The following is a 21,237-nucleotide window of genomic DNA, read 5'->3' as shown; positions in this document are numbered from 1 at the left end:
CCCTTTCGTTTTTCTTTTTCTTTATTTCTTTCTTTCTTTCTTGCTCTTTCGTTTCCTTATTTCCCATTTCCCATTTCGTTTTCTTTCTTTCTTTCTTTCTTTCTTTCTTTCTTTCTTTCTTTCTTTCTTTCTTTCTTTCTTTCTTTCTTTCTTTCTTTCTTTCTTTCTTTCTTTCTTTTTTTCTTTCCCTTTAATTTTCTTTCCTTTTAGTTTTCTTTTTTTCTTTCTTTCCCTTTCGTTTTCTTTCTCTCTTTCCCTTTTGTTTCCTTCTTTCTTTCTTTCTCTTTCTTTCTTTCCTTTTAGTTTTCTTTCTTTCCCTTTTGTTTTCTTTCTTGCCTTTTTTCTTATATATATATATATAATTATTATTCCATATATAATAGTTTAAAAAGAATGTATGTTCATGGCCACTAAAGTTCCAGTTCCCAGCAGAGCACCACATTCAGTTAACAGTTAGTTTGAATTCCATTTTGTTTTGATGAGTAATGAGAAAAGTTTCCATCCTTTACCTTCAATTTTTCTAAAAAGATGGTCCCCATTAAAGCACATTTTTAGAAGCTAGAAATGGTTTGACATGGCGGGACTTTAAAGACACAACACAAGCTTACAGTTAAAATTAAATGTTTTTGTACATCAAAAAAATCTCTCACTTAAAAACAGTTTACTATTCCCTATTAGATAAAAAAAAATAGTTGAAATGAAAAATAGTTTTTTTTTCCTCAGTTATTCCTTTCCGCAAGTTTGAAGAGTGTATACCAACAGGTAGAAGAGTAAAACCAGGGGGTAAGTCCCATCCAGGAAGCAGCGCCCCGGAAGACCCACACATGTAGAAATACACTATATTACCAAAAGTATTGGGACACCTGCCTTTACACGCACATGAACTTTAATGACATCCCAGTCTTATGCCCCATACACACGATCAGATTTTCCGATGGAAAATGTGTGATGTGTGACCTTGTTGTCGGAAATTCCAACCGTGTGTAGGCTCCATCACACATTTTCCATAGGAATTTCCGACACACAAAGTTTGAGAACAGGCTATAAAATTTTCCGGCATCGAAATCTGATCGGTTAAATTCCGATCGTGTGTACACAAATCCGACGCACAAAGTGCCATGCATGCTCAGAATAAATTAAGAGATGAAAGCTATTGGCTACTGCCCCGTTTATAGTCCCGGCGTACGTGTTTTATGTCATCGCGTTCAGAACGTTCTGATTTTCCGACAACTTTGTGTGACCGTGTGTATGCAAGACAAGTCTGAGCCAACATCCGTCGGAAAAAATCCATGGATTTTGTTGTCGGAATGTCCGATCAATGTCCGACCGTGTGTACAGGGCATTAGTCCGTAGGGTTCAATATTGAGTTGGCTCATCCTTTGCAGCTATAACAGCTTCAACTCCTCTGAGAAGGCTGTCCACAAGGTTTAGGAGTGTGTCTATGGGAATGTTCGAGTATCCAACATCAGAGCCTGACCTCACAAATGTGCTTCTGGAAGAATGGTCAAACATTCAGAAAAACACACTCCTAAACCTTGTGTACAGCCTTTACAGAAGAGTTGAAGCTGTTATATCTGTAAAGGGTGGGCCAACTCAATATTGAACCCTATGGACTAAGACTGGGATGCCATTAAAGTTCATGTGCGTGTAAAGGCAGGTGTCCCAATACTTTTGACAATATATTGTAATTGTGGATGAATCAAACTAGCGGTATTATAAAAGAACTTTATGTAAATAGAAATATCTGATGTAATACGATTCTCCCAATGTGCTTTCAAGAGCCCACATGTCAGAATCTCTATGGGACCACTCAGAGTCCTTATTAGAGTTGCCACCTCATCCCTTTAAACCCGAACACCTATTAATTACACAGGTTCTGTGACTGATTAAGGTGGTAATTAAACTCACTTATTGCCTTACCTGCATTCAGTTAGCCACAGAACCTGTGTAATTAATATGTGTTCGGGTTTAAAGGGATGAGGTGGCAACTCTATTAATTATACAGCCATTATATTATACATCTCTTCAATAGATGACACCATAGATCCTGTGTGGAAGTTATTCCTACCACCATTCTTGTGCCTTGTACTGGTGCCTGTCTGGCTGTCCTCTTGTTATGTTAACTTGTTTGGACCACCAACCATTTTTGTATGTATCTTACGTTTCGGAAGACCCGCAATCTTTGCCTCTATATTTGTATTCTCGTTTAATAAAAATACTATAACCCCTTTCGCCGAGCGTACGCAGATGTGCGTACTCAGCTTTCGGGGGTTATACCGGGATGATGCCCGCAGCTGCAGGCATCATCCCGGTACTGTTTTTTAGAGCCGGCAATCGGCTTTCCAGCGATAACAACCGATGCGGCTAATAGCCGCTCGGCTGTTATACCGGAGGAGCGGGAGGGGGGCCGGAGGAGCGGGAGGGGACCCCCCCCCATTAGCCTCTTCCCGGGCCTCCTGTTCCACCGGGAGGCCCGATCAACAATGAAGCCGTAAGCGGCTTCGTTCCAGTCTCCTAATTGTAAACACGGAAGCGACGTCATGACGTCACTTCCCGTTTACTCGGCTGCAAATGGCGCCGGTTATAAAAAAATATACAGTATTCTGAATCTCCGAAAACAGCGATCTAAATACTTTGAAGTCATAAAGAGTACCTGTCACCACCTATTTCTGTCACAAGGGATTTTTACGTCGCCTATGAAGATTTTTAGGTACCGTAGTTTGTCGCCATTCCACGAGTGCGTGCAATTATAAAGCGTGACATGTTTGGTATCTATTTACTTGGCATAACATCATCTTTCACAATATACAAAAAAATTGGGCTAACTTTACTGTTTGTTTTTTTTAAAATTCATGAAAGTGTCCCTTTTCCCAAACAGTTGCGTTTAAAATAGAGCGCTTTCTATTCATGGAAGCTATAGTACAGATTCTATGAATGGAGGAGGGGGTGGAAATAGTGGGGACTCTGTCACAGGCCCAGTGGCTCATATTAACCCTCACGCACCGGAAGATTACTAGTGTGAGGGTAATGGGGGGCAGAGGACTTCAGATTTCAACTAGGACAGCCAGCACCAGCACAAGGGACACTTCTTTTTCAATGTAAGTAATCTCCCTTGTGCTGATTTGTTTTTTTAAAAAAAAGTAACCAAACTTAGGCTTTACCATTAGAAAATCTAATTTTTTAAATAAAATTATAACCGTTTATCGCTAGCTTTACTGATAAAGAGTATAATAGGAGCATCCAGTTCCAGAAACTAACCCTGTAATATATTTCCTGTATAATAAACTGATGTCACTACCCTGCTTCACCCTCAGAGAATAGTTATTGATCACCGTGGTTCGTGTCGTCCCGTGATAAGATTGTTTACAATGAAGTAAAATGATGGGACAAAAGTAGTGACAGCAGATAGGGTAGCATTACTGTATTATAATTTGCTGTAACCGGGACAGATGGGTTATAGGTCAATAGTAAAATAAAGAGCTGTTATCTCAAACAAAACACCATTCACAAAGCTGCAGGAAGGATTTTACCATTGTTTGTTGTTTTATTTCATGATAATTTCCCAACCAAAATATTCTGTTTTTGTATTCGGTTTTCTTTGGGGGACAGGAAATGTATTATCAATGTTCGGGAATTACTTTCAATCCATGCCTACAAAACTGTATGGCAAGAATCCCTGGTTCTTAGCCCCATCCACCCCCTGTAGAGTAGGGTGACCAGACATCCCTGGTTTATGGGGTCAGTCCCCAGAAAAAAAATGTCCCTGATCACATCCCCGGTTAAAAGAATGTGTCCCAGAATTCTTTGCACCTTTAATAATGGTCCAGAGCAGCTGCAGGGTAATCCATGTTGGCAGCAATTCTGTGACCAGCCTGGAGCAGGAGGAGGGAAGGGAGGGGTGTGTCTTCTCCCGACTGTGTCCAGGGTTTTTGATGTCATATACCGATATTGCGGCTTGTCCAGACTTTGTTGCGGGATGTGACATATGGAGTATTTGCTGCCTTGCCCTTGTTTGTGATAGTGACCTGCAGTGCACACCTGGGCCTGCATTCTTGACCCAGAACAATGTAGGCTCAGGTGTAATTAAACCATACACATTTAAGTACAATTATTTATTAAAACAAAATGCACTCACATGTTATAGGGACAGAAATACAATGTGAGAAAGTTAAAAAAACTATAAAATAGGGAATGGCGCTTTTATAAAAAAGGTGTATGAGTACAGTGACTAATCTTTCTTGTTAAGGATATAAAGTGACAGGTGCTAGATATGTGCAAAAAACTGTGATCAATATGTGTATTATAATTAGAGGTCAATCACTATACCCCAATATGTGAGTGAAAAACACACAAAAAACAAGTGACATATGCATATAAATCCCATAGAGATTAATCCTTTACAATAAGGGTCTAAAGTGGCAGGTGCAAAGGTATAATAAATATGTGTAAAAAATATTATGTAAATCAATATGTAATTGAAAAAACAGCAATAGTTCACTTAACCAATCAATATACAGCCAGCTGTGTAATGTGTAAAGGCATATATAATGTGTTAATCTAGTAAAAACAAAGTAAAATGTCCATAAAGGTGACGTAATGTTCCATCCAATGTGTTAGAGAGCCTCTTTTGCAATAGGATATAGATGAAAAGTGCTAAAATTGGTGGCAACATTCCCCTTATGTGTTTGCACTCACCAAAGCGCCCTACCCCTGCAGGGGTGCGAGCGTAAAGTGTTGATCCCAAGGTACCGATATCCTTCTGGCTCCCAGCAACACGGCTCAGGGTCATCCACGTACAGGGAAGGAGGGGGAAGGAGACTCCACTATCTCCTGATTCAATGAAGTTCCCAACCAGGCATCCACATTATGTATTTCATAAAAAAGAAAAAGTAGTCCACATAGCGTAACTCCGTCTAACTCGTTTATTGAAAGTAAAAGAAGTATCCAAGAAATAGACGTTAAAAGTTTTAAAAAAGGGGAGAGGGAGCTCACAGGCTCTCGTGCTCTCCAAACAACACGGGGAAGCAACGCTACACTGAATCGCCGCTTGCGTTCTACCGGTCGTGTATCCGGATATGACGTAATGCGTGTCAAGATAGTCCCGCCTTATGCGTTTCGTCACACGGACGTCATCTGAGGCGCTCAGAGGATTTTTTTGTTAGTTCTGGATAGAGTGCAGAGGGCTTGTCAGATTTAGTGCTGTCTGTGCCCCCATTATGGAGATTCACCCTCTCTGTCTGTCCTGTTTACCATTATCATTGAAATTAAGAGTAAAAGAAAATGCCAAATTTTGGGTTGTCCCTAGAAGAGTAATAGAGAGGAAATATTCCAATGGGGACACTGGTTCTGGTGACCATGTTTGTCTATAGTACAGGAAGTGAAGGGAAATCTCTGCAATGGGACACAGGTGGCGAAAGAAACATCTGACAGGGGTTTAGCCCTCCCTTACTCTAAAATGAAAAAATGTTTTGTCTATAGTTCTACTTTAATCTTGGTCAAGGGGTCATCAGTGTCTAGCGTGAAAGATAGATCTTTGTCCCTGTTGAGGATTTTTCATTAATTCCTATCTGGTGAAACATGAGAGTAAGTCAAGGGAAACTCTCTAACAGAACCTTGGATAGCAGTAATGTAGCACCCCCTTACCTCCTAGAGGTTGTTAGGGATTCTTAGTGGTCTGGTGGGTTGATATGTCACCTGGAGGTTGGATTCTTAACTTTCTGAAAGTTGTGAGGAATTCAGCGCCAGTACTTTTGTAAGGGTTAACAGAGTTTATTTGATATGAAAAACCATGGAAGAGAAGGATACCCAAATAGGACCATACCAAGATTCCAAATCCTACTTACAGTCAATACAAAAAAGGACCTTTTATGCCAGACCAGAACTCCCTGGATAAGCCACCAGACTTCTTGCCATGTCCAAGCTCTTACTAAGTTGTTCGGGACACTCTTCCAGAAGATGAAGTTCTGCCCTGTTGCTCCAATCCAAGTTTCAGTTTCAACCCCCCTAGGAAAATCCTTCAAGTTTAAAGAACCTGAACTCAGGCCTTCCTTTTTCAAGCACGTGTGTCCTCCCCCAGGCAGCAAGTCTGCGAGGGTAAAGTCAATTAAACATACATCCTCACTGGCCAAAGCCTGAAAGAGAGAGCCCAAAGGATCTCCCAAATATCGGTATCATGCTCCAGCATACACCACTGTTTAAAAACCTCCTAGTTGTTGGCTAGGGAGATATACATTTTCCAAACTAATAATATTGGATATTTTGTACACAATCCCCAAATAGCAGGCAGAAGCAAACATTAACCTGAATCCAGGAAAAAGCCTACAGAAAGCAGAATTATCAATTCAGACTTAGGCTGACTGCAGCCCAGCAATACTAAATTTTATAATAGGGACACTCCTACTCAGGGCAGTGTTTCTCAACCTTTTTTCAGTCCAGGCACCCTGCACAATTATGGAGAATCTCAAGGCACCCCATTCTAAAATATAACAAAATGAAACAAATAGTTTTACATAATGCAGTAACATCTACAAAGCGATTTATGGGACACCCAACATTCAAAGCGATTTATTCTTCCAAAGCAAATACACTTTTACACACTCGTACTGACTAGTATTTCAAAGTTTCTCTTCTTCCTCAGTCTCTCTCCCTCATTTAGCTAATGTTACCCCAGTGCTGACAGAGAGGGGGCAGGGGAGGGCAAACAAGGATGCTGTGCAGGTGCCCGACATCCTCCTTATCAACTGATGACTTCACTGGTTGTGAGGACACCGGTGGTTGAAAGATAATGGAAGATATGGACGATATGGTGCACAATGAAAACCTGTGGCTTTGTGTAATTAAAAGGCAGGCTTCATTCACCCACCAGCTTATATATAATTCTGAGCAATTTTGTAGGCATTTTGCCAAGGCACCTCTGAAGAAACCCAAAGGCACCCCAGGGTGCATTGGCACCCCGGTTGAAAAAAGTTGGCTTAGGGCAAGGCCATTACAGTAAAAACGGACCAGCTGCATCCAAAAAAACAACTACAGAAGCTATCGCCCAACCCTCATTTTCCAGTGTGTTAACAGGAGAGAAAAGTAATCTAAAGGTGGTCTACTGTCTTGCCTGTACACCAGAACCCTATCATATTGTTATCTGTGCCCTATAGGTTCATGATTTAATATTTACCCTGCTGGAGTGAGGAATGACAGTATTGTCCACAATCTCACACAGGGTTTGCAACAACACTGACCTGTGGGCACTGCCAAAAAAAACAGAGCTCACTTTCCTGGTGTTCTGAGAAAGGGGCACTTTGTATTTTGGACTTTTTATTTAGGAAATAAAAAAAAAATAAAGAAAGAACACTTAGGAAGTTAAACATAAGCAAATTGATCTAGCACAGTGTTTCTCAACATTTTTTTTTTTAATAAAGGCACCCTTAAATTATAGACAATTTCAAGGCACCTTTTGAAAAAAGACAGTCCCGAGGCATCCCATTCTAAAATGTAAAAAACTATTCTAATAGTTTTATATAATGCAGCAACATCAACACATGTAGGACACCCAGTGTTAGAGGTGATTTTTTCTTCCAAAGCAAATTTCTGCACACTGGTATTGACTAGTATTCCAATGTTTCTCCTTTCCCTCAATTTCTTTCAGCTAATGTCACCCCAGTGCTGAGGAAGAGAGGCAGAGGAGGGTCAAACAAGGATGCTGTGGAGGCGACAGACCTCCTCATTATCAACTGAAGATATCATTGGTTGTTAGGATGCCAGTGTCTAGAAAGTCGTAATGGTGCATAATGAAAACCTATGGCTTTGTGTAACTAAAAGGAAGGTTTTATCCACCTGCTGGCTTGTTATACAGTTTTTGATCAATTTGTAGGCATTTTGCCAAGGCACCCCTGAACAAGCCTTAAGGCACCCCATGGAACCTGGGCACCCTGGTTGAAAAGGGCTTGTCACATGGTAAAAGAAAAAGGCTTGTCTAGCAGATTGCCTGCTGATCTATGCAAACTGGTCCAATATGGATCAAGCCTAGTTCTGAATGGATTTGTTTTTTTCTCAAAGTGAAATGTTGTTATGCTAACATTATCAGTAGGCTCATTCGTTCATTCTAATTGTTTTCTAGAACTGATTAAAGTGACAGGTGCCATTTGTGGTATTAACTCCAAAAAACAGATTACAATACTTCATTTTTATCCCTCATTTTCAGACTCGAGTTGTCCAAGGAAAGGAGCCTCCTCATTTGCTTGCTATATTCAAAGACAAACCCCTCATCATATACAAAGATGGAAGCTCAAGGAAAGGCAGCCAAGCTCCAGCTCCAGCAGTACGACTATTTCAAGTGCGGAAGAATTTGGGATCCATCACAAGGATCAATGAGGTAAAAAAAAAAACTTCTACATGGCATCAGTTTGATATCAATTTCAAGGTTCTGAGATCATTCAGAATTCAGTAGCAATAATTAACCTGCAGTTAACCTTCTGATATGCATTTGATCTAATTCAAGCAGGTTTGCATTTCTATAGAGCTAGGAATGCTATAAACATTTATGGAAATGCAAAACTCATTTGACGCAAACAAAAGTCAGTTGACACAGGCCCTACAGAAGATCAGGAGTAGAAAGGCAAATACCCAACATGCAAGAGTGGGGCATCACTAGAACAAAGGCGTCCCTAGGGGGGGGAGCAGAGGGGGCCCTGACCCCCCCCCCCCCCCAACATTATGCTGTGCCCCACCATGTGCCCCCCAATAAAAAAAAATTTTTTTTTTTTATACAAAAAATCAATGTCTAAGAGGGAGAGAGTCCCCAGTCAGCTCCTGCAGGTGATTCCTTCCCCCTCCCTCTGCTTGCTGACACTGCATAATGCGAGCGCTCACACAACCACGGCCGCCCGATCTGCTCCTTCCCCTGCATCCTCATTGGCAGGGAGAAGAGCGAGTTGCAGGAAGGACTCCACCAGGACTCTCAGTTACTGAAAAAACAGGCTGATTTCTCCATCCTTAGGACAGGAGAACCAGCCTGTAAATTCCAAGAGATGCCAGACCAGAGCAGTCAATAGCAGGGGCAGGACAGCAAGAGAAGGCTGGGGAACCCCACAGTGGCAGAACACCAGGGCCCGGAGGCAAGACAACCTTTGCAACCCTGATAGTTCTCCTACTGCTTTGGATCCTTATATTTTCTTGGTATGCTGGTGACATATATTTCTTGTTTTCTGCCACCCTGGGGGGGGCCCCAATATAGTAGGAAGGGAGCTCACTGCAGAACATGTGAAAGCGCCATTGTGGGGTCGTAGTAAAGGGCCCCAGGATATATATATATATATATATATATATATATATATATATATATATATATATATATATACATATATATATATATATATATAATTGCATTATATAGTTGCCCCCCTACTTTTGTCCTCTGTCCCCCCATGTGCCCCCCTTGGAGATGCCACTGCACTAGAAGCCCCTTAGATATGCTTACATGGTACTCCTCCCGTTGGTAGACTGTGGACCGGGAGCATCTACATATAGATCTGCCTTTGTTACATTTTTTACTGTGGAGGATCCCCTTGCTAAAAACCCTTTCGGAAACCCCTGCCAAAAATACTTATGCCGACATTTCACAGATTACATTAACATGCTCACTAAATTTTGGAATATATTAAATATAGGAATAATAATATGGCATACCTAGAATTTGTCACACTGGGCAGATCATCTTTTAAACCACCTACTCTATACTATAACATTTTCAGTACTAGTCTTGAAATTAAGTGAATAATAACAGAAAAGAAAAGCAGACAGTAAATATTGCGGTGTCTCCCCATAAAAGTCATTGGTATGGACATGCCACCTTGCATTGGTGGTCAGGGTAGTGTGACAGTTCAAAAGTACAAGAGTGCAGACTATGGGGCTCCAGAATATTGAGTTAGCGAGGAGAAGACTAGTACTCTGGTTTTCTACAGGCTGTGGTATTCCCAGATTGAGTTCTAGAGTCAGGAGACTTCGAAGAGCTTTGGACGGAAGAAGTCTGCAATCCAGTGTCCAGATCTTGAAGGAGACCTGCAGGCTGTGTGTGCAGGTGAGGTGTGCACTCCCGTTTTAAAGACAGGTTTGGGCAAAGCTCAGGGCTCCCTTTTGGAGGCAAGTGTGCTCTACATAGGAGACAGTACTCCATGCTAGAGACAGGATGTTTGAGTGAGTGAGAATGTTGAGGGAGCTAGAGAGAAGGAGGTCTTAGGAAAAAATCCAGATAAACATTTATTATGAAACAAAAAAAAAAAAACTCTAAACACAAATTTCCTGAATGTAAAACAAGCCATCCATCTGAGAAAAACAGTTCACTTGTTTGACTTTCTGTGTTGCAGGTTGATGCAATGCCAGCTCTTTAAATGCCAATGATGCTTTCGTCCTGAAACTACAAAATAACTCTGCCATGATGTGGATCGGAAAGGGTGCAAATGAGGAAGAGATAAAGGGAGCGGAATATCTGGTGAAATTTCTTAAGTGTAACACCACAAAAGTGCCTGAAGGGCAAGAGCCAGGTCAGTACAATTTAATAGTTGCAATCTATGAGCCTCAGGAACCTTAACGTGGTTCTAAAGGCTCAAAGTGTTTTACTTCATGCATTTTCCTTCATGCATTTTCCTTCATGCATTTTCAGTGCAGCAACCCCCCATCCCCCCCTCCCCAATACTCACCTGAGCCCCATCGCGATCCAGCGATGTGCACGAGAGATTTGGCTCTCACTCCTCACAGCAAATGAGGAGAGAAAAGGTCCAGGGCTGAGCCACGGCTCTGTGTGGAATGGACACGCAGAGCCATGGCTCGGAAGCGAACCTGCTTGGGTGCCCCCAGTGCAAGTTGCTTGCACTGGGGGCACTGGGCAGGAAGGAGGGGCCAGGAGCATCGGGGGGGGGACTTGAGGCACTGCACAGAGCAGGTAACTATGACATGTTTGTTATTTTAAAAATAAAAAAAATAAAGCCTTTAATATCACTTTAATGTCTCTGTCTATAGCCAAGTAGTTTATTTGAACATACTCCTCTGAGTTTGTTATATAAGCAGACTGTATGGTTATTCTTGATCTCTACAGATGCGTTCTGGAAAAGTCTGGGGGGTAAAAAGGACTATCAAACTTCTCCTCTCCTGGAAACGCAGTTGGATGATAATCCGCCAAAACTTTTTGGGTGCTCCAATAAAACTGGGCGCTTCCTGGTAAGTCCAATCTTCTTGTCAAACCATACTTGATTTACAGTTAGTTCTTACATTTTTGCTTGTAACAGAGGATACAATTTGTAGAGGCAGATGAAATCACAGGTGACCAAACCTACAACTGGGTAACCAGAGGTCATTCATGCCTAGAGACGCAGAGAAAAGTTAGCATGCATTCATCAAACGGACAATAATTACCTGGCATATATATAGTATCTCACACAATTGAGTACAACCCTCACATTTTTGTAAATATTTTATTCTATCTTTTCATGTGACAACACTGAAGAAATGACACTTTGCTACAATGTAAAGTAGTGAGTGTACAGCTTGTATAACAGTGTAAATTTGCGGTCCCCTCAAAATAACTCAACACACAGCCATTAATGTCTAAAAAGCTGGCAACAAAAGTAAGTACACCACTAAGTGAAATTACCAAATTGGGTCCCAATTAGCCATTTTCCCTCCCCAGTGTCATGTGACTCGTTAGTGTTACAAGGTCTCAGGTGTGAATAGGGAGCAGGTATGTTAAATTTGGTGTTATCGCTCTCACTCTCTCATACTGGTCACTGGAAGTTCAAAATGGCACCTCATGGCAAACAACTCTGTGAGGATCTGAAAAATTTTTTTGCTTTACATAAAGATGGCCTAGGCTATAACAAGTTTGCCAAGACCCTGAAACTGAGCTGCAGCACAGTGGCCAAGACCATACAGCTGTTTAACAGGACAGGTTCCACTCAGAACAGTGCACGTCCTCAGCGTCATATGCAGAGGTTGTCTTTGGGAAATAGACGTATGAGTGCTGCCAGCATTGCTGCAGAGGTTGAAGGGGTGGGGGGTCAGCCTGTCAGGCCATACGCCACACACTGCATCAAATTGGTCTGAATGGCTGTCATCCCAGAAGGAAGCCTCTTCTAAAGATGATGCACAAGAAAGCCCACAAACAGTTTGCTGAAGACAAGCAGACTAAGGACATGGATTACTGGAACCATGTCCTGTGGTCTGATGAGACCAAGATAAACGTATTTGGTTCAGATGGTGTCAAGCGTGTGTGGCGGCAACCAGGTGAGGAGTAAAAAGTCAAGTGTGTCTTACCTGCAGCCAAGCATGGTGGTGGGAGTGTCATGGTCTGGGGCTGCATGAGTTCTTCCGGGACTGGTGAGCTACAGTTCATTGAGGGAACCAGGAATGCCAACTTGTACTGCTGTGACATACTGAAGCAGAGCATGATCCCCTCCCTTCAGAGACTGGGCCGCAGGGCAGTATTCCAACATGATAACGACCCCAAACACACTTTCAAGATGACCACTGCCTTGCTAAAGAAGCTGAGGGTAATGGTGATGGACTGGCCAAGCATGTCTCCAGACCTAAACCCTATTGAGCATCTGTGGGGCATCCTCAAATGGAAGGTGGAGGAGTGCAAGGTCTCTAACATCCACCAGCTCTGTGATGTCATCATGGAGGAGTGGAAAAGGACTCTGGTGGCAACCTGTGAAGCTCTGGTAAAGTCCATGCCCAAGAGGATTAGGGCAGTGGTGGAAAATAATGGTGGCCACACAAAATATTGACACTTTGGACCCAATTTGGACATTTTCCCTTAGGGGTGTACTCACTTTTGTTGCCAGCGGTTTAGACATTAATAGCTGTGTGTTGAGTTATTGATTAGTCTACACAGGGCTGGTGCAAGGATTTTTGCCACCCCTGACTCCACCCCCTTTGCCCTGCCCATGTATACTTTACCTTTTTAATGAAGCACCCATCCAATGCAGCCTCACCAGCGCCCATCAAATGCAGCCTCACCAGCGCCCATCAAATGCAGCCTTACCAGCGCCCATCAATGCAGCCTCACCAGTGCCCATCAATGAATGTTTGCTTGCTTCCATTCATTCGGGAGTCGGTAGACAGACACAGTCCTCCGCCTCTGCAGCGCCTCTGATACTATGGGGTTGATTTACTAAATGTATTCTTTAGCATGAGTATTCTTTATATTAGGCCTAAACTGAAAGTAACCTCATATCTTTACATGTTCTACAGAGGTTCATGGACCAGTTTGTGTTCTGCTGTGATTGCTTACTACATAGCAAACCTTTCCTTCCTGCAAAACAAACCTATGCAGTATGTTAAAACATTCACTTTTTCGTTCTCCAGAAGTTGATGGGTCAACATAGTGGCGAATATTAGCCGGCAACTTGGTGAACTTCAAAATATACATTTTTTTTTATTGGCTACATATAGAAAATCCATTGAATACAACAAACAAGTTTCAGACGTTATGGCCTTAATGCTTGCTGTTTTTTCTTCTTTATTTAAAGTAGTTGTAAACCCTCCCCAGACCCCCTGTTTTTCTAACCTGAGCCCGATCGTTCCAGCGACGAGCCCAGCAGCACAAGCCACTCTCTCAGGCCTCATTGGATAGATTAATAGCAAAAGGAGCCGGGGGGGGGCGGGGCCGAGTCCTGCTGTCTGTGTCAATGGACGCAGCAGCAGAATTCGGGAGCGTGCCCACACGAGTCCCCCAATGGAAAGCGGCTCTCCATGGGGGCACTCAAGAAGAGGAGGAGCCAAGAGCGCCACAGGGGGACCCCAGGAACGAAGAAGGATCGGGGCCACTCTGTGCAAAACCCTTGCACAGAGGAGGTAAGTATAACATGTTTGTTATTAAAAAAACAAAAAAAAACAAAAACAAAGCTTTACAATCACTTTAAATGTTATTTTCTCTTTGACTGATTTTAATTACTGGGTCCCGCCTCCTTAATTTGTTTGGAAGTGGACCTTAGGATCTGTAAATGCTGTGACTTTCTGTATTTTAGTATTCTATAAGTAAAGCTATAACGGCTTAAGCGCAGTTTTGAGTCCACCCAGCTCCTTCAAATTTTCTCATTACTGTGGTCAAAAATGAATGTGAATTTGACCCCACTAATGATTTAAAAAATGAATGAACATTAAGAACATACTTACAATGAAAAATGTCAAACTAAATTCTACAATGTAGAAAAAAGTAGTGAAATATTAGAAATTCCGATGCAGCTAAATTGATAGTTTTTAATGATTATATGTCCATATTGTGTGACCTGCTGATACTGCATTTGGCTGCTGGTGAATTGTTTTAATAACATCTGTGACATATATTTGATGTAGGTTGAAGAAGTACCCGGAGAATTTACCCAGGAAGATCTGGCAGAAGATGATGCAATGATGCTGGATACCTGGGAACAGGTAAATATTGTAGGGTCAGTTGTTGACTTACTGCATACCAAATGTTCTCAAACTAAGAGCAATGGAGTCTTTTCTGGAGGGGTGCAGAAGAGCATTATGACCTTCTAGACTTCTTTGCTAGCCAAACACTACATGCTGCATAGAATTGCCTTGGTGAAAAGGGTGAATTCAGGTATAGCGGGCCTAGTCCTGTGTCATCTTTGGCATGCCGTGGAGGTGCATCTAAATGTGGAAGGACTTGCATTGAACATGTCTATGGTTTCCAATGGAGAGTATCTAAAGGCCTACAGGAGCTTAAAATTAATGCAATCCCTGTACTTGTTTTATTGCTGACACAAAGTAGCTAAAACCTTCAAGTAAAGAAGATGGGAGAGCCACAAAATTTATCAAGTCTAGAAACAATGTATTCGTTAGCAAAAAAAAAAAAAAATGGCTGCACAACCATCTGCTTTTGCTCTTGCTACTCTTGTTTGCCGAGGATCTCTTCGTTTTTCCAGACTTTCCTCAGCTTAAAGTATTTAGCCATGATAAAGGGGGCCAGCATCTACCCCCTGAAATGTGTTGGCTTTACCTGAGAACCTTACTAGCTAATGCATTGTTTCTGGACTTGTGAAACATTGTGGCACTCCCGTGGCCTTTTCTTGAAGATTCTACCTCGAGAACCTAGTAGTTAGTCATTGTACACCAGAGAGCTATCTATGTTCTTTAAACATCTCCAAACCTGTTCTGAAAACTGATTGATGTTGGGGTAAACACCACACCTTCCTATTTCTGTAAAAGTGGATAGAAGAGTGGGCAGACAGAAAAAAAGAGTGGACAGGTTGGGCACAAGGTGAACATAATGGGACAGCAGGTAGTGTGAAGAGAGTAGGTGAAAATGGAGTGGACAGAATGACTAAAGAGGAATTAGGGATTAGAATAGTTTCTTGGGCAAAATAACAGGTATAACTTTGGAACCATTGGCGTCACTAGGGTTGGTGTCACCCGGTGCCTTAAACATGGTGTCACCCCCCTTCCGCCGCAGACATGATACAAGAGATGGTCGGAGACTGTAAGAGGATACAAGAGACGGTCGGAGACTGTAAGAGGATACAAGAGATGGTCAGAGATTGCGGCCATAGCCGTACTCACAGTGGCATGGGAGACTCCATCAGCCATGGATGGAAGATGCGGGGGTCCGGTCTCTGGGACTCTGTGTTCCCATGCTCACAGTGGTGTGGTGGGAGTCTCCAGCAGCCATGGGTGGATGGTGCAAGGCAGGGTTCCAGTTTCCGGGACTCCATGTCCGTGCTACTCACAGTGGCCTGGTGGTGGGATGGCGGGTCGGGACTCAGGAGGCGTGCCCACTGCTGTGACGCTGCGCTGCCATTCATTCAAACATTGTGCCAGGCAGCGCCATGATACCTCTGACTCACTGCCCATGCGCCCGTCTGGCCGAAAATAGCCAAGCATGTCCGAGCCCAGTTGGGCTCGGACATGCTTGGCTACCAGCAACCATATTTTATGCTTGGCTTCCTGCAACCATATTTTTTAGGAATGGTTGGCACCCCTGGTTTCACCTCTGGCGGGTGTCACCCAGGTGCAGTCTGCACTCCCCCCCCCCCACCCCATTAGCGATGCCACTGTTTGGAACCAATGATTTTTCGGCTTGTAGCTCCTGCTAGGACAAACTTGTTCCTGGTTCAAGAACATTTGCTTCTTACACCTTTATTTCATGAACAGAAGCATTGAGATGTGTTAGCTAGAAGAGGTTTACGTTCCCACATGCTTATTATCTAATGGGAAGAATTTAGGAGTATATTTTTAAATACTCATGAGATGTTGAAGGCCCCCTGCTTACGTTTTGTATTGACCCGCAGACGGCTACATCCCGGAAATGGTCTGCTATTCTGTATTTTTAGGAATTCTTCTGGGACAGACAAGACCGGGATGGGATTTTTCCTTTCAGGATCACTAAGCAGGATTTTCCTAAACTCAGTAAAGGTACAAGAGACTTAAATCTCATAATTCATCTTTATTTTTTTCTTTCAGATATTTATTTGGATTGGAGATGACTCAAATGAGGTTGAGAAAAAGGAATCCTTGATAGCAGGTATATTAATATATTTTGTTTAGCTGTGTATATACTATGGGTCATAGATTGCACAAAAGAGTTCCTTAGCTCTTTAAACAAGTTAACCACTTGCCGACCGCACTATAGCCAAATGACGGCTACAGAGCGGCAGCGGTTAGTTCAGATTGAGGTAAAGAGCCAATTAACGGCTCTTTACCACGTGATCAGCTGTACACAATCACAGCTGATCACGTATCTAAACAGAAGCCGGTTATTGGCACACCTTTCCTCATGCTGACAGCATGAGGAGAGGAGAAGAGAGCCGATAACCGGCTTCTCTAAAAGGGACCTCTACACTGATAATCAGGGCACTAATAATTAGTGTCCTGATTATCAGTGCAGTCCCACCAGTGCTACCAGACTGTGCCCACCAGTGCTGCTAGACTGTGCCCACTAGTGCTGCCAATCGGTGCCCATCAATGCTGCCAATCAGTGCCTCCTCATCAGGGTCAGCTACCAGTGCCGACCTATCAGTGCCCATCAGTGCCACCTATCAGTGCCTCCTCATCAGTGCAGCCGAAAAATTACCTGTTTGCAAAATTTTATAACAAACTATGAACAAAATTTTTTTTTTTAATTGTTGGCCTTTATTCGTTCATCACTGGTGTCAGTGGGAGGAATAGTGCCCCATCCTTGGTGTCAGTGGGAGGAATAGTGCCCCATCAATGGTATCAGTGGGAGGAATAGTGCACCATTGTTGGTGTCAGTGGGAGAAATAGTTCCCTCTTCATTGGTGTCAGTGGGAGGAATAGTGCCCCATCTTTAGTATCAATGGAAGGAAGGTGCCTCATATCAAGGGAAGGAATAGTGCTCAAGAGCCAGAGAAAGGGAAGCAAAGGGCCACATCTGGCCCCTGGGCCACAGTTTGGAGACCCCCTGCTCTATTTTATTATTTTCTATTCTATTTTATTGAATTCTACTCTTTTCTATTCTATTGTATTCTACTCTATTCAATTTTATTGTATTATATTGTATTCTTTTCTGTTCTGCTCTATTCTATTATTTTCTGTTCTATTCTATTTGATTTTATGCAAATTCTGTTCTGTTCTATTCTATTCTATTATGTTCTGTTATTTTCTATTCTACAGTAGTCTATAAAGCATAGTCTATATAAGTAGGAATCAACATCTTATTTCACTTGTATTTTAAGAGAAGTGCCAACAATTGTAATGAGGTATGAAAAAAAGGGGGGGTACCTTCGTCCCAACATTTTATTACAATTTAAAATACATATATTTAAAAGAAGGAGGACAAAGCAAAAAGGCTCTATATGGTCACAATTGATGTGATACTAGAATGGTTTTACCATATGAAAACAGTTCAATTGTGACCATATAGAGCCTTTTTGCTTTGTCCTCCTTCTTTTAAATCTATGTATTTTAAATTGTGATTGTAATAAAATGTAAAAAATTTTTCTACCAATCATTGTTATCCCAAGCTTTTTGTATGGTACCATTAAAGTCCATTTCACCCTCCCCTAAAAAAACATCTTTTTTATTTCACTTGTATACCACTGTAGTTATTGCAATATGTTTCCATTTGGAATTCAAATTCACTTTTGAATTCGGATTAATTTTCAAATCCAAATTTGTTTTCAAACTCCAATTTAGATAATTTATTTCGTTATAACTTATTTCAAATTCGTTGAAATTCACTACTATTGTGATTTGGAAATTCGGATACATCTATGTCTAGAGACAAAGAAGAATACCCCTAGGTATGGGACTTTTGGAGGCACTACCACAATGCAAAAAAATAGGTATAAATCGTTTTATTAGACAAACGGTAACATCAAAAATAGAAAAATATATATAAAAGTACATGGATGCATTTGAACATGGATACAAAGTGAAAACCAGTCAGATGGTAAATGAACATATCTCCTTGGTTCAAGGAGATATGTTCATTTACCATCTGACTGATTTTCACTTTGTATCCATGTTCAAATGCATCCATGTACTTTTATATACTTTTTTCTATTTTTGATGTTATCGTTTGTCTAATAAAACGATTTATACCTATTTTTTTGTATTGTGGTAATGCCTCCAAAAGTCCCATACCTAGGGGTATTCTTCTTTGTTTCTAGCAATTACGGGATGTGGCACACCTTTAGGTTTCTCTATCAGATTCTTTTTTCCATCTATGTCTAGAGGGTATGGAGACATAAACTATTGTAAAAAAAAAAAAAAAAAGGGTAATAATAGCCAATGCTGACCTTTAATAAATGCGGACAGTCAACCTCTTATAAAACTATTTGCTATGTTTATCCTGATCGATTCACAGCCAAAAGATATCTGGAAAGTGACCCAAGTGGAAGAGACAAGAACATCCCAATCACCATTGTGAAACAAGGATTTGAACCTCCAACATTTACCGGATGGTTTCTGGCCTGGGATCCCAAAAAATGGCAGAAGTGACAGAACAAATGGACTTTAGTAACGCACTTCCAGACCTCCAAGACGAAACAATGATGTGAAATGCCTATCATTGGTTGGCTGATTTATGGCAGTCATTGAGAATATTTTTCAAGGTCAATAGCAGTTGTATTTTGCCAAGCTCTAGAGCCAGAGGTGGCTTCATTCACATACTGTAGCTCTAAAAGAAACTCATGTATTATGAATAAGTGTTTTCTACATGGGATGAAATATTGGTGGAACTCAACACACCAGTTTAACAGTTTCCCAAAAGAAAGTTTAAGTTAGAAATGTTTAAAACATGTTAGTAAATCCTTAATCAAATAGTTTTCTGTCGTGTTTTTATTTATATATGCTACATTTGAGGTATGCTTTAGTTGTCAGCGTGCTTATGTCAGCTCTCAACTGAACATTAAAGCCCCCAAATGGTTGGTCTTGTAGCTGCACATGTGTGCAACCCCGTGGAAAATTCAGATCTAAATAGAGTCTAATGCCGCGTACAGACGATCGGACATTCCGACAACCAAATGCTGGATTTATTTCCAAATGATGTTGGCTCAAACTTGTCTTGCATACACGCGGTCGCACAAATGTTGTCGGAAATTCCGATCGCCAAGAACGCGGTGACGTACAACATGTACAACGAGCCGAGAAAAAGGGCGTTCAATAGCCAGTGCGGCTCTTCTGCTTGATTCCGAGCATGCGTGGACTTTTGTGCGTCGGAATTGTGTACACACGATCGGAATTTCTGACAATGGATTTTTTTGTGGGAAAATTTGAGATCCAACTCTCAAATTTTTGTTGTCGGAAATTCCGACAGCAAATGTCCGATGGAGCCTACACACGGTCGGAATTTCCGACAACAGGCTCACAACGAACGTTTGTTGTCGGAAATTCCGAGCGTGTGTACAGAGCATAAGATGGCGCCTTCTGTAGCAGCATGACAAAGTTTCCAAGGTGAGCAAATCTTTCATTTTTGAACATCCAAGGCCATCTAGAAAGAATAGAAATGAGGATTTTAACTTAATTCATTACTCTAAAGCAGTGGTGGTCAACTTTCTTGAACAGGGGGCCTCAAGTGCAGCTCTCAACATCACTAAAGGACCGCACATAAAATTCAGTGAATATTCAGTGTCAGAAACAGCAGATACACAAAAGGATGTAGTCTAGGCAGGGCTCTCTTTAAGGCAGGGCAAAAGGGGCAGCTGCCCTGGGCCCCATCATTGTTGTGGGGCCCTTAGCCGCTGCCTCATACTTGCCAACTATCCCAGTTTAAATTCCCTTGTCCCTTGAAGTTTTAGTCCTGTGCTGTGTCCTGATATCGCAGAGTGAAGTTCTGTTACTAATGATGCTTAGCTCTGCCCTATTGCTGTGTACAGATGACTCACCTGCAGGCCCCGTGTTTATATGTAAATAACCTGCATTGGTATGAAAAAAGCGGCCGCATTAATATGTAAATGTGGGACGATCTGTGGCATTGATATGTAATAGAGACAGCATTCATATGTATATCATGCACCCCTGAGGTCATATCCATCATCACCGCTGCTGAATGCTGCCCATTGAGGAGGTAAAGGGGTATGCTTGCAAGTCTTGCCTACAACTGTGGTCATTAAGCTTAACATCAGCCTGTTGTGCAAAGGTAAGCAAATTGGAGGTGGAACCCTTTTTCAAAACAACATTGTGCTACAGTGCCATGAATTTTGGTGCATGTGAATACTCACATCTCAGCAGATGCGTGAGGGTGTCATTAACAATTAATGGCACTGCTGTGTATCTGCTAAAGGGCAGCACATTTCTGTGGTGCCAGGAAAGCGATTTTGCATGTATTCCCGACACACACAAATGTGAACACAGGCTAAATGTCTCAGTTACATTGGTGGTCAGTGTAAATCTTCTATAGTAGGTGTATGGGGTAAATCCGCGCAATGAATTGAATGTTTTAGTTATGGATATGGCTGCTGCCTCTACACATACAATACCACCTAAGTGGAAAGTATTAGAAAATGGTAAAAAAGCAGGAGTAGTATGGCGCTGCCCTTATGGAGACAAAAAATGTTTTCTTCTTTGTAGTGAATGTATTGCCTAGTGTCCTTATAGAATTGCTTCTAAAACCTGTATGTGTTCAAAAGTTGAATAAAACTGTGACTGGTGGTGAATATTTCTATTAAAAATGAAAATACAACAACTGGTGCTCCAATTGTTCAACAAAGATGCATAGTACCCTTTAAATTAGGTAATAAAGTAGTTGTGGATATGGATACAATATCATCTAGGTGGAAAGTGTTAAAA

The 21,237-nt window shown here is 41.7% G+C and overlaps 1 protein-coding gene across 1 annotated transcript in view; it reads left to right on the top strand.

The window, feature by feature from the left end:
• The window catches only part of LOC141144136 (scinderin-like), a 66,857-nt gene extending 47,588 nt beyond the window's left edge, over positions 1–19,269 (top strand). The window contains 7 exon segments of the mRNA XM_073629534.1: positions 8,195–8,365; positions 10,356–10,362; positions 10,365–10,532; positions 11,084–11,205; positions 14,341–14,418; positions 16,450–16,510; positions 18,815–19,269. Of these exon segments, the coding sequence (XP_073485635.1) occupies positions 8,195–8,365; positions 10,356–10,362; positions 10,365–10,532; positions 11,084–11,205; positions 14,341–14,418; positions 16,450–16,510; positions 18,815–18,948 (741 nt within the window). The 3' untranslated portion in view covers positions 18,949–19,269.
• The last annotated feature ends 1,968 nt before the right edge of the window (positions 19,270–21,237 follow it).

The sequence above is a fragment of the Aquarana catesbeiana genome, linkage group LG05 (assembly GCF_042186555.1).
Source record: "Aquarana catesbeiana isolate 2022-GZ linkage group LG05, ASM4218655v1, whole genome shotgun sequence".
In the NCBI taxonomy this organism is placed as follows: Eukaryota; Metazoa; Chordata; class Amphibia; order Anura; family Ranidae; genus Aquarana; species Aquarana catesbeiana.
This window is presented reverse-complemented; position numbering and strand designations above follow the sequence as displayed.